Source organism: Haemaphysalis longicornis, unplaced genomic scaffold, assembly GCF_048455015.1.
Source record: "Haemaphysalis longicornis isolate Haplotype H1 unplaced genomic scaffold, Haemaphysalis longicornis Haplotype H1 scaffold_3, whole genome shotgun sequence".
In the NCBI taxonomy this organism is placed as follows: domain Eukaryota; kingdom Metazoa; phylum Arthropoda; class Arachnida; order Ixodida; family Ixodidae; genus Haemaphysalis; species Haemaphysalis longicornis.
Window position 1 is genome coordinate 25,675,520 of NW_027526335.1, and position 18,342 is coordinate 25,693,861.

At 49.5% G+C, this 18,342-nt stretch overlaps 1 protein-coding gene across 1 annotated transcript in view; it reads left to right on the forward strand.

Moving 5' to 3' along the window:
• Nucleotides 1-16,639, forward strand: part of LOC144174169 (lysosome membrane protein 2-like) — a 90,342-nt gene extending 73,703 nt beyond the window's left edge. The window contains exons 7-12 of the mRNA XM_077702675.1: nt 1,271-1,340; nt 5,389-5,686; nt 7,009-7,082; nt 10,174-10,225; nt 10,678-10,830; nt 15,751-16,639. Coding sequence (XP_077558801.1) covers nt 1,271-1,340; nt 5,389-5,686; nt 7,009-7,082; nt 10,174-10,225; nt 10,678-10,830; nt 15,751-15,819 — 716 coding nt within the window. The 3' untranslated portion in view covers nt 15,820-16,639. The remainder of the gene's footprint in view (nt 1-1,270; nt 1,341-5,388; nt 5,687-7,008; nt 7,083-10,173; nt 10,226-10,677; nt 10,831-15,750) is intronic.
• The last annotated feature ends 1,703 nt before the right edge of the window (nt 16,640-18,342 follow it).

Below are 18,342 nucleotides of genomic sequence, written 5' to 3' on the forward strand. Positions count from 1 at the left end.
ATTTTGGCAATCGAGATAAACGAAACTGCCCATCCTGTTCTGAGCGTTCAACAGGCATTCTCGCTGGTGCAAAATTAACACTCGAAATTTTTTGCATGCAACACGAAGCTTCAGAAATATTTCTGTGTAGCTTAGCAACAATGAGAGACATAACTGGGCTGAAAAATGGCGGCAAGAGCTTAAGAGTAAAATAGTAACTGTTATTTTGCACCAATTGATTGACACTGATAAAGTCCCACCACTAAGTGATTGGCAGGGACTAGAGCCCATGTGTTTGTGATTCATCACAAATAATAAGCAGTTCTGCGCTTTTTTGTCTGCTATCATGGTTGCTGGAGGCATTTAGTTTGCGGAAACGATAATGAAACAGTACTTGTGGCGGCATTTCACACTTAAAGTGTGTCTTTTCGCTCGAAGTAACTAATCATAAACGAAACGGCATCTTCTCTCCCCTTTTATGTTCCGTTTATCGGGATTCCACTGTATAAAAAATAAAGAAAGTGTCGGTCATGCATATGCAGCTAAACTACCCTATACTCGTTGTCGAGTGCACGCGCGATAACAATACTACAACATTGGTATAATTACAGAAACACGAGTGGAAATGACCTGTAATAAAGCGCGAACGTTCGACTGCTTCTGAAAGCAGGCGGCGCTCAGCTAACATATATACGCAGATATGCTGGGCGACGAGGAGACAGTTGAGGAGACAGAGATAGCTTGGAACACGCAGCTTTTGTCGTCCTGCGTTCCCAACGCATTGCGTAGGCAGCTGATGTACAGCCTCCCAAATTTTTAATAATATAGTGGGAGCGACGACCGACCGGCATGTCAGCGCCTTATCACGGTGTTCAGCAGCGAAATAGGAGAGAATACGCGCACGCGCATAGGGCTATCTCTGTATGAGTGTCGTCTGCTACGCTGTTTCCTTCAGAGCGGTACACCCCCTACCACTTCATCGGAACGACTTTGTGCCCCACGCTGCTTAGCGACCTTTGGCGGTAGCGAAAGGCCTTGCAAGATAAGAAAAACAGGGGATGTGTTGCCCTGAGAAGAACAGCGGTGCAGACGACGCTCCCACAACAGATAGTTCTATGCGCGTGCACGTACCCTCGCCTATTTTGCCGGTGAACACCGTGATAAGGCGCTGACATGCCACTCGGTCGTCGCTTCCGCTATATTATTAAAAAATTGGGAGGCTGTACATGCATCTAGTTATAGTAACTGCAAGATATACGACGTGATTTCTATTGTTTCTCCCTCTTGTCAGATGGCGGTCAGTTCGCTCCGTTCCTCTCTAAGGACCGATCCCTTTACGTGTTCTCCTCGGATCTGTGCCGGTAAGTGGAGACGCATTTTGTGCCTTCTGTATAGTAACAGAATATCAGCAACAGGTGAATAAAAAAGCCCGAGGTTTTCACCACCCTTCTCCTAGACTCTCCCAACCTCCTACACTCTAGGTTGTCTTCACCACAGTGCTCCAGAATGACCAACTGAAGTGGCCAAGTCTGCAAATTAGAGGAATGACGAGGCCCAGCATACTATTTGACATATAAAAGTGCATGTGCGCAAGTACAACACACAAGGCGTGTGCGGCGTCTTGCATGCGCAATGTACCTGCGCAGATGCCCGTTTTCACTCGAATTGAATGCGGGGCCTTGTGACTCGTACATTTTGCACACTCGGCCACTTCGATTGGCGATTCATTCTGGAACTTTGTGGTGAAGACGCCCCACGGGGAACAACTAAGCGAGAGTCATTTTACACTCTTGCTCCCGCAAAAATGCCTCCTAGACATTTGTCTGGAAAAAATGTCTGCTCTTTCTTTTAGTACACTCACAAACGCCGAAGCAGCTAAACCAAAGAGGTATCCAAACAATGCAGACGCACAACGTTTACGCGGACTTATTGGTTGCATCCTCAATCGGGAAATCAACTGTACTCAACTTTGGCGCATGGGCGCTCGATGTAAACTAGATTTTCATGGTGTGCTTCACTATGGCGGAATTTTAACACGAAAGTGTTTTATTTCAGGATACAGGGATACATTAAGATTTCACTGACGTCATATCCGCCACGGAAATGACGCCAGTTCAACGAAGCAAGCGGCCTGTAAAGGGTGCACTGCTGCACACAGAGTCTTCTTGCGGGGAAGCAACCTTTAGTACTAAAAATACGTTATACATAGGGTTGTTTGTTTTCGGGCTTTATATTTTAATACGGAAGTGTTTTATGCCGGGATACAATAAGATTTCACTGACGTTATATCCGTCACGGAAATCACGCCAGTACACCTTTGCCGAAGCGACGCGCTAGCAGGATGTCGCTTACCAGACACACCCACAAGACAGCCACCGACCCGCAAATCATGCTCAGCCGCAGATTTTGCTGCACAGTTCACTTTAGTGTTTTACCGATTCCTATGAAAGAGGAATCAACCAGTTTTTTTATAGGGCTGCATTACGCCAACAGCAAGGCTGCTGGTTAAACCGGGATCCTAAAGTACGGGTCATTTATAAAAGAAACGAACCTCCTTGTAAGAAACGAACCACCCTTGTGCTTCAAACATGCCCCCTAGATGGCGCCATGCGTCGCTTGGCTGTGCTGACTAGGAAACGCCTATACGCCGTCCGGCCGTGGCTTCCGGTTGACCTCACGCCTCGCAACCCGGGCAGTGTTCCGGTGGGCGACGCGACAGAAGCCTTTGGTTATGCTCTCATTGACACGCTATTTCCAGGTTCCCCTGTAACATGGGCGAACGACTGTCACATTTTATACGTTTGAAAGTTCCGGGTGTCAAGCTACACGTGAAGCCAACGGTTGCTGGTTACCACATAAGCCGGACACACATATGCGTGGTACGCGATGTACGAACAATATCAGCTTATGCATTTAAGTGGCGAAAAGTAAGCAGAACAAAGTAGGGTGAGCGGCGGACCGTGAAGCTCTCGAGGCTTCCCCGCGTGCTCAAGACCTCTGATGCGTGCCTAACCTCGGGTCCATTTGCATATTACGCGCGATCCGCAGAACACATCGCGGCGGAAAAAGGCGTGCCAACACCACTCCTTGCACCTCCCTCTTTTTGAAACCTTCTGCGCACGTTAAGAGAACCCGACCTTGTTGCTCGTGTCGGAGTGCGTGAACACGTGGGCGCTTTTCTCTCGCATCGTACGTGTCCTTGGCGTAAACTGCAAAAACAACAGGATATCAGTCAGCGTGCCCAAAGCATATATCCTGTCACAAGCAGGGAATTCAAACGAGAATTTGAATGTCAAATCTTCTCTGAAAGCGCCTAAACGGCCCAAAATGAAAATTAGGCGTGATCCCTTGCATGCGCTTCCGGCGGAGAACCATAAAGTCCTATTTTTTTTCTTCATCTCTTGAAATCGTTACACGTGCGTGGGTTTCGTCGTAAGATTTCAGGTCGTGTCGCGACGATATCTTCCGCGTGTGCCACGCCGTTTTTTTTAACTCCACGCAGCGTGCGTGTAATATAGGCGGTGGCCCTGCAAGGTAGGTTAGGGAAAACTGAACTGCTGTACACTTCTGAGAACTTCGTTGGGCTGTAACGTATTAATTACTAAAATCTCGACTATAATATATGTACAGAAATATCAGCAAGTAAAAGTAAGCGTCAAAAGCGCAACGTAAAATTTGCTTCGTGGGCGAACCTATCACAGTCTGGCATCGTTTTTACAGCCAACACCAACGGACCGAGTTAAGTGAGTGAAAGTGAAAGCCTTTTATTAACACAAGGAGGGCCCAGGAACCGGAAGGGGGAGAAGGGGGGAAATGGGAGGGGAGACCGAGTGAAGAGATTCGTTCCTCCTTTTAGAGTTGAGAAGAGTTCGCGGTTACAATACTAGTGTTCAGTTCAGATGGCAAGTATTCTCCGTAAGACTGCGCACAAAAGCGAGCTTTCATGTTAATATTTGACATTTTGTCATGCTATGGCATCCGATGGCTCGGCTCGCATTACAGCATAATTCGCCTGTTGGACACGCAGCATTCTTATGAGCACTCTTCTGCCTGTGGGCACGAGCTGCTGCGATCTGCTGAGCACGAAAACACGAAGAAAAGAACACTGCAATGTTCTCGTGCAGCGACGCAACTTACACTTGGACACTTCTGATCGGATTTTCGCACCGCAGGAACGCGAAGAAAAGTAATAAAGAAAATTTGCGCAGCTTGTACTAGTGGTGCAAGTCTCAAGAAACGGCGGAGCTGGGGGTTGGCCTAGCTTTTATTTTCGGTTTTGCTAAGTTTTGCTGGGTATTGCTAGGCTTTGCTAAGTTTTGTTAGGTTTTGAGATGTTCTTGCTAGGCTAGGATAAGTGTTGAGGGGTGAGGCCAAGTTTAGCCGGATTTTACAAAGGCTGTTTCGGTCGGTCCTCCACACTGACAGCGGATCCCAGGGGGAAGGAGCTAGGTCGACCTCCCGCTCCGCGGTTTCTCCAGCCTTGCACCACTACTGCAAGCTGCGCCGATGTTTTTTTTTTGCGTTTTATTAGCCCAAGGAAGACGATCACATTTAAACTGTTATAGTAAGGGGTGCGCATAGGCATATGCCCCTTGTGCAGGCTTGTGCAGGCTTGAAAGCCGGCTTCACTGCTATAATACCCTACATGTGGTGGTGCACACATTACAGGCGGATCAGTTTTAATACGAGGCACTTAAGCGTACGCGACTATGGTTTGGAGGCCTGGTCGGCCTCGTAACCGAGCGAACGAAGGAAGCGCCAAAGACAGAAGGAAAGCGGGGGATGAAATTATTCCGAGGCGGCGCCACAGAATCCCAGCACGCTGCGTGATGCACGCACATAGGTCCTTCTGCGTCTCCCTCGTTGCTCCTTTCTCTTTCAGTAAAACAACTCTCCCTCCTCCCGTTGCGTCGCTCGTCCGAACCACGTGACATTTGCGCGGGAGGTTCAAACATGGTTTGCAACATGCTCGGCGGAGGCGACGCGCTGGCGAGGTAACGGCTAAGAGCGCGCGCCGCCGTTCGTTCGCTGTTCACGCGATCACTTCCTGAGACGCAGCAGCTATGTGACCGAGAAGACTGGAGTTGGCGCTGCGCACAAATTTCGCATTACGGAGTACAGTAATCGGCAGCCATTTTTTTTTTGCTAACGCCACCGCACCAAACTCAAACTTACACAGCTCTGTCATTAAAATTGAACACTGGGGCGCTGCATGGACTGTGATGCATGCGTGCTAGTCCCCCCCTCCCTGACTTTTTTCCCTAACCCTCCAAAACACAGACGCGCATTTTCGTCTGAAGCGCCTCTAACGGCGCACACCCCGTACGAGTCTACAACACGAATGAAGTGCCGAGCTGTAGCGCGTCTCGAAGCGCCCTGGTCAGCCGCTCCGTCCGTCCGTCCGCGCAGGTCCATGGAGTTCCGGTACGAGAAGGACACCCAGGTGCACGGCATCCGCGCCTGGCGCTTCACCATCCCGCCCACGCTGTTCGAGTCGGCCGACCTGCGCGAGGAGAACCGCTGCTTCTGCACCACGTCGCCCCACTGCTTCAAGAGCGGCGTCACGCACGTGGCCACCTGCCGCAAGGGGGCGCCCATCGTGCTCTCGTCGCCGCACTTCTACCAGGGAGACAGCGCCTACGTGAACGGCGTCCAGGGACTCGCGCCCAACAAGCAGCTGCACGAGACCTTCCTGGACGTGCACCCGGTGAGGGCGAAGAGAGCGTATGAGATTGTAGGTGGGCCACTTGGTAGGGCAATGACGCAGGGGCGTGCAGGTGGATGCAGGATTAAACAAACTTACTTTTCTTAAATAAGCACGATACCGCGCGTAAGACAGCACAGCACAGCACGCGGACACTGGTACCAACATTACGTGTTTGAAGCGCGAACGGCAGCTGGCCGGGACTAGATGACCGATACGCATTTACGAGCCCTAAATATGAAACGGAACAAAAACACTAGAAGCCCGATCTAGAAGAAATTAACTGCAATGCAGAATCTAGGCGGGGCAGTTGGTACATGACTAAGCAATGAACAGCGCGAAAAACACGCCGACAGAAGAGCACACGGACAGAGCGCTGTTAGTGCACACGTTTGCGCCACCTGGTGTGGGAATGTCTTAAAAACCAAACGACCGGATAAATTGTTAAAGCCGTTGGAATTTCCAGAGCTGAAGGCACGTGCATGATCGATTACCAGGGTCGACTACCAGTCCAGGAACGATTACCTTTATCTCCAAAAGAAATCGCGTATTTGGAAGCCCGTGGCCCTAAAAGGGAACAACAAACACGTCTATCGGTGCAGCATATTTCTGCTTTTGCTTGTTACGTTTTAGATGCAACGCATCTCTTTAACTCGCCTTGTCCCGCGTCGTTGTCGCGGCGTAGTCCGCATCCCTCCCCCATTCTCCTCGCCGCGGCAGCTGCGCGCTCCGCCTCTCTCACCGCAGCGCGGTCAGCGCGCAGCTTGCGCTCGGCTGCGCTCGCTCCCGTCGCCGTGCCAGCTGTGCGTTAGCGCGCAGCTTGCGCTCGGTTAAAAATTTACACCATCTTCCCGCGAGGGGAACCATGGGGTAGATGCGACGCATCGGGGGTGAACATGCTGCGTAAATAGGATACACAACAACAGCAATCCACACGCTGACATCGCTAACATAACGGACACGCAACGGCAACCCCCGGTGCCTCGCATCTACCCCATGGTTCCCCTCGCGGGAAGATGGTGTAAATTTTTTGTTCCTTGGTGATATAAACATTTGCTATCGTCGATGTGGCCCTGCTGCTGTCACACATAGCTGTGTTCTTGTAATCTACAGTTAACGCATCCGCCGGTTTGTGCCACGTATTCCTTACACACGGGGTCGGAATGAAGTATACACCTTCTGCGCGTGGTACGAACTGGTTTTGGTGTCTGATTATGCACCCCTTAGGTTTTTGGTGCTTTTGCAAATACGCGGTAGCTTGTTCGGCTATTTTGCGGGCCGTATTTGATCATTGATGTAGAAATCTTGTGCTTGTTTTGTAACAGATGACTGGTCTCGTGATGCGGGCATCAAAGAGACTACAGATCAACGTGGACCTCAGGAGAAATCCCTCACTGGCGTAAGTGTTACTACAGTTCAGGCAACAAATGCTGATTAGAAAGCCTAAAATGCCCCCCCCCCCCCACACACACACACGTTAAAGCGTAGCCTTATTTTCTGTTGCCTTAAGGCTAAAAGTGCCTTGTCCAAATCGGCATTTTCCGAGCGCTGCGGAATGGGCCGAACAGCCGTTAGACTGCTTTACGTGCAAGCCGATCAGCCACAGACTGGCCACTTCGACGCGGCTAGCGTCACTAAATAAAGGCTTTTAGAGTAGCGGCACTCTTTTCTCTCATTGTTATGTGCCGCCAGGATTTTCATTCGTCGGTCGGCATCACGTGATATTTGTTTACATGGGCGCAGCAATTTTGTTTCTGGGCGCCTCCTCCCTCCCTCCCTCCCTCCCTCCCTCCCTCCCTCCCTCCCTCCCTCCCTCCCTCCCTCCCCCTCCCCCCCTCTCTCTCTCTCTCTCTCTCTCTCTCTTTCTCTCTCTCTGCTGCGAGGACGCTACAGCGGCTGGTCATACTCTGCCCGTCACAACCGGCGGTGGTTTCGTTGGGAGAGATGGCAACATTGCAAGCTAGCAACAAAATGGCACCTAGACGCTTCCGGGTGCACGAAGTGGCGGTACTCTTAAGCGTAACTTATTTGGTGATTCTAGACGTGGCCATTCTGTGAAATCGGCGAGACAGCGTCTCAGGCTGCTCTCGGGCACAGCGAGCCGAAACATCTGCGGTCGGCCCCAACACGTGCAGATAACCCGGGAGCGAGAGAAGAGAACGCTGCCAATCTTGGTATCTTGTATTTTCCAGTTTATATACCTCGCTTGCGCTGAGCTGACGCGCAGTAGAGGAAGGGGGTGGCGCGGGTATGCGACAGTTCGACGCTAGGCCTAACGTCACGCTTTGAGGCCTAACCTCGCAAAGCTGCATCCGCTCGACGAGCGATGAATTATGGCGTTGCTTGGCGTTTCGAAATTTGGATCAACTTGAAGTTCACCTAGCATTAGGCCTAAACATAGTGCATTTGGCCTAATGTAGCGCTTTGAAAAACGTCGTCAACCGGTCACCTTTGCAAAAAAAAAAAAAGTTGGCTCCAATCGACGCTGTGAAGGCGGTTGGACTGCGAAGCTGTGAACGACATCCACGACGATTCACCCATGCGACGCCACTTGAATTCACACACGTGGCTCTACAAAGAGTGAAACCAGAGACTCTGGCAGCCGTTACCTGGGTTGTGCGGGGGTGGCATCCGAACTTTGCAGCGACAGCGGAAAGAAAAAAAGGGCCCATCTCCCCGCGAGGGGGACTCGAGTAAATGCGTCGCATAGGGGATGGGTGTATTGCGTTAACGTTTAGTGTTTGGAGAGTTGGTGTTAGTGAATGCGTTGTATCAGCAGCTTCTTGACGTTGTTTGAATGAGTCAAGGATATAAGGCGCGTTCGTAGCCTTTCATTCTGTGTCGGTTTTGTGGCGCAGTGGGGAGAGCACCATGTACCTCGCGTTCCGTCCACAGGTAGTGAATGCGTTGTATCAGCAGCTTCTTGACATAGTTTGAATGAGTCAAGGATATAAGGCGCGTTCGTAGCCTTCCATTCTGTGTCGGCTTTGTGGCGCAGTGGGTAGAGCACCATGTACCTTGCGTTCCGCCCGCGGAGTCGTGGGATCGAAACCTGGCGCCGGTAAGTATTATTTTTTTATATAGTGTAGGGGGAGGGGTGCGGACCTGTTGTTGAGAGCGAGGAGGGTAGCGTGATGCGGGAGAGGAGGAGTGGGGGAGAGGGCGCGCCTGCGCGCTGAGCTGTTGCGGACGGACATCGGACGCTACATGTGAGTTAAAGAAATGCTCTGCATTTAAAACGGAGACGGGCGTCTGGCGAAGGGTGAGGAGGAGGGCGGTACACGCGGCTGTGGCGTCATCTCTCTCACTGCCCCCCCCCCCCTCATTTCATGCGTCGCCGCCAAGGAGCGCCCTCCTCCTCCCCAGACACTGTTGCGTTCGCCGCTAATCCAAACCAAGTGAACGCCGTTATTGTACATTATGCGGTTTGCACTTCCCCGAGGGTCTTGAATGAGCGCCGGTGGTAGACCCGCCGCTGTGCTCGTTGAGTACACCGTCTGTCTCCCCGTATCCTCGTGTGGGCGCAGCTTAGTCGGTAAGACGACGGGCTATCGCTCCTTTACTCCATTCGGGTCCAGGTTCGATTCCTGGCGGTGCCAGTAATTTCTTTCATTTAGCCTGGCGTTTTCTGCTGGCGTGGACACGAGCATCTCCTTGGCTTGTAGACGTATACTGCTTCGCAGTAAAAAAATAATCGCACTCAGCGCACTTTCAGTTGCGGGTGCTGGCAAGAAGAACCCATTTGGGCTGCTTTCATTACCGTTGCTGTCATAAAAGCCGCTTTGGGAGTTTACATACCTCCTGCACCAACTTCTGCTTATATCGTGACATAGCTTCATGTCACCGGCATTTCAGCCCATTATACGTAAATCATGCAATGCGTAACAAATCTGTTAATAGAACTGTTCGTTCAGCCTTTCTTCGGACGTTATAAGTCACGGCCAAACGCTTGAAATTGAGCCGTATATAGAATCACAGTCGGGCGAAAACCGCTACCTCGGGGGAGCTATATGCAGAAACTATAGCGAAAACGAGTGACAGACGCCACGGCCAGTTCTATGGAAAGGCGAAGCTGAACTTTGCCGCTCGAGTGCAGTGCGGATTTCCTCGTCTGGCGGTTATCTTAGTACGAGCTATGTTTGCCGCTTCGTGCAGCACGCGCGTCCGCATTGTTATTGATGCTATTACAGAGGCCATTACCGTGGAGGTCACTGCAGGCCATCGCAGCTGCAATCGGGCCCGTGTCACGTCATCTGGGCCCTTAATCGCATCCTGCCGGAAATCAGACCCGCTAAGTTGGAGCAATGCCCCGGTCACTGCTGCTGCGGTGGGGTGCGATATCGCGCCCACTTCTCTGAAATTCCCGTCTGTTTTGTTGTAAAGGCGCAGTGATTAAAACAAAGCTATCATTTCTTTTTATGAACTTCACCACCGCATTTTAATTAGTTACTGGGAAGGAAATAACACTGTTTTACGTACTTCTGTTGCAGGGTGCTGAAAAAAGTCGAAAACACCGTATTCCCTGTTGTCTGGGTTGAAGAGGTAGGTCATTTGCCCGCATCGCAATAGTGCCGGTTTCACTACAATATAAAACCTAACTACTTGAATGAAGAAATTGATTGCTTAAATCGGAATGCGACGTCATAACATTTAGAGCGCGTTTTCGTGTGGTAGCTAAGTTATAAAATACAAGGTCCTAAAGCAATTAGGGACAATCCACGTAGGTAAACCCAAGGGCTTTGCGGATTTTATAGTTGAAATGTTACTCTGTGCGGCCTATACAGGATTTTCGCTTCCCATATGGCCACAAATAACATAAGATGTCTATATAAGCGCGATTAAGCAGAGCAAGCTGTGCGCGCAGATTGTTGATTCGGACACTGTCCTCTATGGTATAGGAGGACAAACTGAAAATGTCCCGCAGAGCTTTCCCGAGAAATGTCATCACACCTCATTACTAAGCAAAGTGCGTTATGTCGGATGCTTCTCTGCAGAGAGCCGAGCTCGCCCCGGAGATGGCCGAAGAGTTCAAGAATAAGGTCGAGTTTCCCCAGAAGGTCGGAAACGTGACGATAGCGTCGGGCCTGATCGTCGGCGGGATCGGCTCGGGCATTTGCGCCATTATGCTCTTCATGTTCTACATGCAGGTGAGCCGTATGCACGCACGAATGTCTATCGAAAAAAAAAAGAACGCCATTGGTTTCCTATTAGTCACTCATTTACAACCGTTAGAGCTCAATGCGACGTCAATTGAAGCGCGTATGCAGTGTCGCTAAAGGCCACGCACTCTGTTTGTCACGCACAGTTTGTCAAAGGCCACGCACACACTAAAAATCGAGATATGAATTCTCCTACCTTCATTTGATGATTCTGCTGCTCAAATTCCTATTAAAAGTCCTTAGAGAAAGAGAGAGACGGGAAAAATTAAAGCCGGGGAGGTTCACCTGGCGATCACGTCCAGTTGGCTATACCATGCGCTGCGAATCGCTCTGTTTATTTTAAGGTAGTGTCTATTATCACGGCAACCGTGAGAATTACCGTCAGAAATTTCTCACGGCAGACGCCTCTGATTGGCTAAACACGCCGCCCAAAGGTTCTCTGGGACGAACATTTCCTAAAAACTCGCTCCTACAGCTGTTCCTATGGCGCTGTGGTATATAACAAGTGCGAGAAAGCTTAGGTTCGAGTCTGGCATGGGGAAGTTTTTTGTTTTTTCTTTTAGCGTTCGGAATTTTTGAAGTTTTCGTTCATCGTAGTTTTGATAATGCTCTTCTTTTTTCATTCTGGTTATTACTATGTCAAGAGATCTACGCACAGGACTTCTTGAATGGGTTAGATCAGGTTTAATGTAGGTTGTGTTCTTTGTCGTTGGGCTGGGTCAGGTTAGGTTTGTTGCAGTTGGGCTAGTTTTTGGTAGGTTATGACACGTTGGGTTACGTTACGTTAGGTTGGGTTCGGCGAGGTTAGGTTTCCTTGGGAGGTGATATTACTCAGCACATTTTAGGTCAGCAAGCTTTGATGGGAACTGCCGTGAGAATTACACAGAGGCAATTCTCATGGTTGCCGTGAGATTAGACACTGCCCTATTTTAAACGTGAATGGTAATTCGCCAACTTTATAGAACATAGTACGTGCGACATCAAACAAAAGTGTCGTTTTCACGTGAGGAACACAGCGGCTGATGTCCGCGCTACTTCGCTCGGTACCAAGTGAACGTCGGCTGGGCACAGTGATCCTGGAAGCGGAGGTTTTTGTAGTAATTAAAGTTTATTGGAGTGAACAAATGCTCTGCATTTAACTATCGACTTGAGAAACAGCGGAGAATGCCACAGGGGTTGGAAACAGTGGTGTGAACGGTCAAGAGTAGGCGAATCGAATGCCGCGGTGTTTTGCCTGCGGGGAATTTACCTCGGAGCGCAGTCCCATCCGAAAACATCCACTCACATCGAGAACACTGCCCATCAAAAAGGAGCAGTCTAGATAAGTAAAGAAAGGGTAACACTTCAAACGAGACAGCTGGGCGCAGCTCAACGCCAGAAAGAACAAATGCGCGTTACGGTTTCAGCTTTCAGATACGGTAACCAGCCATGCGCGTGCAGTTTTGTTATCGTCTACTTACAAAGCAGGTTGCAGCGTTCTTCATAAATTTGTTATAGTTCCGGAAATAATAATAATAAAAAAACACGTTACGTTGTGCCGAGAGTCATTACGGAAGTTTGTCATATTTTTGGACTTTTCGAAAGAACGCATCAGACATTTTTGATTTCGCAACTTTCATACATATGAACGCAAATGTCAAAACGTCAGTCTCTACGGCTTAGTTTTGCCCGATGCCGAAGAGACTGGTCCGACAGATAACGTCGTCATAGCAAGCGATCGACGCAATGATCACAAATATATACTTCCGAATAAAATCACTGTCACATCTAACCTGATTAACGCTGCGCGCTCGGTTAATTAATACGGCTTCACGATTGTGTTCACAACTTTGTAAGGCACGCTTCCCGGGGGCTCGCTTTACAATTATCACACGTCTTTTTATGCGTATTAACTGTCTTAAAGGGGCCATGAAGACAAAATACAAGTTTGTTTTATTCAAAAGATTTCGTGTTTTATAGTGCCCCCAGCGCTTGTCCGGATACAAACGATGCTTTATTCACTGAGAAATTAATCCAGTTAGGTTAAAATATTGATTTTCCCGCTAAATCGTGTGTTTTCGTGGTCCGCAATGACATCACAGAAACCGACCGCTCTGCAGCCGATTCCGAAGCCTTGTTTACCGTTAGTGAACCTAGGTGGCGCCACCACACCGTTGCAAGCCGTTTTCTGCCTTTGGTTTGTTTTTGACCGTATTTAAACCTGGCTTGTTTTTGTTCAGGGAGAAGATAATCGTTTCGTGAAACATAGTGCCCGCTCGACAAATATGGTCAAGCAAGATACCGTTGCTCGAGTCAATCGGCCAGTGTTGTCTGAGACAACCCCAAAGCCCCGCAGTGCTGTGCAGCTAAACCAAGCATAGTGCGCGCAGTACCAACAGCAGTACGCATAGGTACTTCTATGTTTACGTGTACTTTCGTAACTTCCACTGCTTGTCCCACCATTATTACTGACATAAAAAGAATGTGCGCTAAATGTAAGCGCAGATAACTCGTTCGGTAAGCTTATAAGCTCTGCCTAATTTGCGTTTGCTTTTGCCGGCCTCCGCCAATCGCAGAGCTGGCTGGTATGACATCATGGGTTCTTTTTCGGGAAATGAGCTAGTGGGTCGCATGGCCATTTCCTTTTTTCCTAATTATATCGCTTATTCGAGCGAAGCTTACGTTAAAAGTGGTGTCAGTTTGATTCGAACGAGGCAATGTTTTGAATGAACCAAACTTGTGCTTTGTCTTGATGGCTCCTTCAAGTTATTTATGGTTCTTTTCAGATCATATACATGCCTGGGACTGTGAGATTTGTCTGGAACTTTATCAAACCTGGCTTACGACGCCTTATGACTCACTTACAAAACCATTTGAAGATGGCAAAAGAACTTGCTCAATTAGTGGCGGGAAAATTGCGCGCCATAATTCTGCGGGTAATTACTTGTAACGCCAGGTTCCCGAATAACTGCATGGTAGCTAGGCTATACTTTGCATGGGAGCACGAACCGTGGGCTGTGGACGTTTGATTGGTTTACGCTATTCAGGGAACTTGTTAAAACTGTAGATGTGCCGTTTAGGCTGTTTTACTTTTTGGTTATACGATGCACTCTCTGCCGTGACATATTGTGAGGCAAAAGCTTTGAGCGCATTGCGTAGACGGCAGGTACAACGCTACGACAAAAGAAAAATAACGGTCTAGAGCAATACGTAATGTCAGTTGTCATTTAGAGCGTGCTACACCACGGGTAAAATAGCAGATGTGCTGTTTAAGTTTTTTTATATCTTTTCAATTATAAATACACTCTTTGCCGTGACATGTTAGAAGCTAAAGCTGTGAGCACAGCACGTAGGTGACACGTACAACGCTAGGACAGAAAGAAATATGGTCTGGAGGAACACGTAACTGTCATCCATCTCCTACGGCGTGCGAAAATGGCAAGTGTTCAATATGTGAGGAAGTGGTATGAACATCTGTTACACGGAAATCGGTTATGGCGTCTTTAACCGCTTTGACTTCGAGCCACTATAGCGTTGCGTTCCTGTGCGCACTACATAAGGGACGAGGGAGAACGTCGCAGCGAACCCTAGGTGGCGGTGGAAGGAACTGCGAGCGAGAACGTAGCCGCTGCTCAGTATTGATTGTGGGGTTTAACGCGCCGACGCAACGCAGGTGATGAGGCGCGCCATAGTGGAGGGCTACGGATTAAATTTGACCACCTGGGGATTTTTAACGTGCGCCGAAATCTCGTACACACGGGCGTTTCTTCTTTTCGCCACACCATAAAAGCGGCCGCTGCGACCGGGAATCGAACCCGCGTCCTCGTGCTCAGCAGCTCAACGCCTTAGCCACTGAGACACCGCGGCGGGTGCCGCTGCTCAGTAGTACACGAGGCTGCCCCGTGGTGGGAATGCATAAAAAAAAAAAAGATCTACTACGTAAACTGGGGAGTAGTATACGCGATGTTCACCTCTGCGAAGCCGAACACGATTGGAAGGACACAGACCACCTCATACGGACGTATGGCTTCACGCCGCGTGCGTGCGTGTGTTATACAAAGAGAGGCTCCTGCAAGCTCGTACCTGCATAATGGTTAAACATACGATAATGCGACGTACGGAACTACATGAACCGGGGGTTTCAAGGGGTGTTGAACCTTGCTAGTCAAATCCGCCCGACGCACCTTCGATGCAACTATAAAAGGACGTCAAAACCATTGTTTGGATTTCGCGCGATTGCGGGAGGTACCAGAACGTTTCTTTTGTAAGATATCGCTCAGAAATAATAACTCGTGCTTCCTAGCCTGATGCGCGAAAGCCGGGGGCGGCAAAAAGACTAACGGAAGATCCATTGGTGGATCTTTTGGAAAACGTAACCACTGCCTCCCTCGGGAACCTGAGGCTCAGCCCGATGCGCAAGCCTTGCTCCGCCTTTAGAAGCTCGCAACACGGCGTTTGTCGCAAGCTCCGTGCGCGCCTCGATTGAAGGAGAACGAATGATAGCACAACGGAGAACAAAGAGGACGCGTGACGATGCCAGTACGCGCTGCTTCTGCGCAGGGGAAGAGCGCGAAGGAGGTCTTGCGCGATGCTCGGCGCGCATGTGTTTGCGCGTGGGTTCGTGTACGGAGCTGATTGCAGAGACCTTGGCATGTTTGTGTGTGCCGTGTGTGTATATATACAACGTCGCTTGGCTCGCGTTATTTCTCACGTCGGCGCACTTACGCACCTATAATGAAATACGGCAGATTGACCTTCTCTTGTTCAATCCTCACCCTTGTTGAGAGATTCGTAATCATAATTATCATAATCGCCATCGTTATCATCATCACCATCATACCCGAATCACCGCCACAATCATCATCAGAGCCACGTGTTGCCTCGCAAAATTCAGTGCATACGCTAACCAATGCGCGTCTTACTTCGCAGGGCAAATCTCGGATCCACGGCATCACTGCGGAAGAGATGAACGGCCTGAAGAAGATGCCGCACGCCTAGGTTTTCCCATATGCTCACTTGGCTCTGTGCCGAACTTCACCGTAGCGCCAAGCGCTACCGCCGGCCGTCGACTCCTTGCAGCGGTGCCTATAGGGAAGATGGGCACGCGACAAGGCCAGTTTCTAGGAGGACGGCACTAGCGCATCGTCTCGTCCAAGTGGTGGAACGTTTCGTGGTCCATAGCTCGCAAAATGCGCCAAGAACAGGCGGATTCACGCCGGAGTGTTAACTTAGTCACCGTGTCATGTGTTAAGCGTGTGAACTTTTTTCATGTCAGTGAGTACCACCGCCCAACGTGTTATGCGCACGCAAAAACGATGAGATTCACTTTAATACAAACACAGAAACACACACATGTTTACATTTCTACACACGCTCATATCTATACATACCTGAGTCTTAGATGGAATGAACATTCCACTTCTCAAACCGATTTAGGTAGGTGTCTATGCGACATCGACTGCATCGTGGTGAAAAAAATGCGTCGGACGAGCAAGACTTGCTTAATAAGGCCTCGCCAAATTCGCTGTGGCATTCCTTGAGCAGCCGAAGACGGGGGACACATTCACCGAACAGCGGTAGCCACCAGGCACACAGCATGCCGGTCTTGTGCGATGGGTTGTGGTGGCAAAGTGTCTTTTTTCCAGGCAGCGTGAAGAAAGTGCGCAGGTCTGCGGTCGAAAAAGGAATCCAACACACCACAAGTGCATCGCCTAGAAGTCGTTGCCTCGCATTGCTCAGCTGTCAAGCCTCGGGTTCACGTCATTTTGGTTCACGATGATGGCAATAAAGTTGTTATGGTTTAGGTTTGTTAATCAGACATGATTGTTGTTATTATAAGGCACGATAAGAGTGATTACGAAGCAGGCAGGGGAATAAAGGGGCACAAAAAAGAACGAACGGGAATAATGTTAGCGTAACCAACTCGATTTTAGGCTTATGGGACAAAAAAACAAAACAAAAAACAAACACGCGTATAGATGTATCCCGGAACAAACAATATCAGGTGAGTGAACTTGTATATTTATACTTTACAGGGATTGCTTACTCCCACAGAATATAGCGCGTCATTGCCAGTTAGAGTTACTCGCCAGAAGGAGTAAGAACACACGAAAGCACGAACAAATTTTCTCGTCTCTGAAATGTGGTAGCACGATTAGGGCTACTCCAGCGGCATTCGGGTCTGTCGAATTCCCACGAACATTTTTTTTTAAAGCGAAGCCTTCTATATCTCACTGATGGCACATATAGCGCCAAAACACGCTGTATGAAAGCCAAATTTCTCTGACGATGATGATGAATGATCGCGGGGGAAACGAAAGAAGAGAAAGCGCTTCCCGTGGTCGGAATCGAAGCTCGGTCCCCCGCGTTATGGAGCCGACGTCTGTCCGATTGCGCCATTCCGACACGATCGAAGCAGTTTGAATTTGGAGATGAGGGATAGACGTCCAAATCAGAAAAAAAAAAAAAAAAATAGCAGTGGCTTAGCTCAGGTATGCCAGCTGAACGCAGCGTGAGCTAAGGTTGAGCTGGTTATTCTTAAGTATCCTGGCTGTCTAGGATTAGCTGATTATCATGCTTCCTGCTGCTTCAATGACACACTCACGGTATACGCATTATGTGACGCACGTATATTCTTCAAGCGGCTCCGGCACAGCGTCACCAATTGCCCCAGAGCTAAGCTGATTCCACAGGTGCCCGCCGGTGTTGCTGCGACGCGGAAGCCATCGGTACCACGCCCGGCCACCCCTCGAATGATCATCAAGTGGACCGGGCCGCAACGTGCGGAACGGAGGTCGGCGAAGACGCTGGGCGCGTAGGGGGTGTGAGAGACGCCGGGCAGTGAGCAACGTTCTGTGCGCCGTGTGACGTCACTGCTCCTCGCGCATGCGCAGCACGGGACTACAGGAGCCTCGCGAAACTGCTCAACCTCGGCCAGTGTAGCCACCGCGGGTTGCGCATCTGTGAAAGGTGTTTAGGGAGGAGTGAATGCGATGAAGGAGAGCAGAGGAGCGGGAGGAAGGATTTAGTCTGAATGGTAAAGAAATAAAAGGAGTTAATCGACCAGATTTAGGGTAAATACCTGGTCGATTAACACCAATAAATCGAATTGTTTATCAATTCGCTCTCGCGCTACAAACTGCTAGCCTGCTGGTTAGCTCAGCTGGTAGAGCGACTGCTTCGGTTAAACGGTGGTACCGGGTTCGATTCCTGGACCAGGATGAAATTTTCTTCAACTGCGAAGTTGCTGAGAAAGCTGTACAGCTTTCCTTTGTAGCCGTTTGGCTCCATTGGGGTGGATGGCAAAATTCCCTTCGCAGAAATAAAAGGAGATGAGCGAAAATGGAAATACAGGTTAACGTCTGAGACACTCGGCGGAGGATTCTTCCTTGTTCTCACAGGTTTCCTCCGGGACGCTCTCGTTTCCTGCATGGGCAATGCAGAGAGTGTGCAATGGCCCAAGGAAGTATGTCATGCGGAGTGTCGCCTTGTGCTGTACACATCCGTTTGCAAAACGAAAGG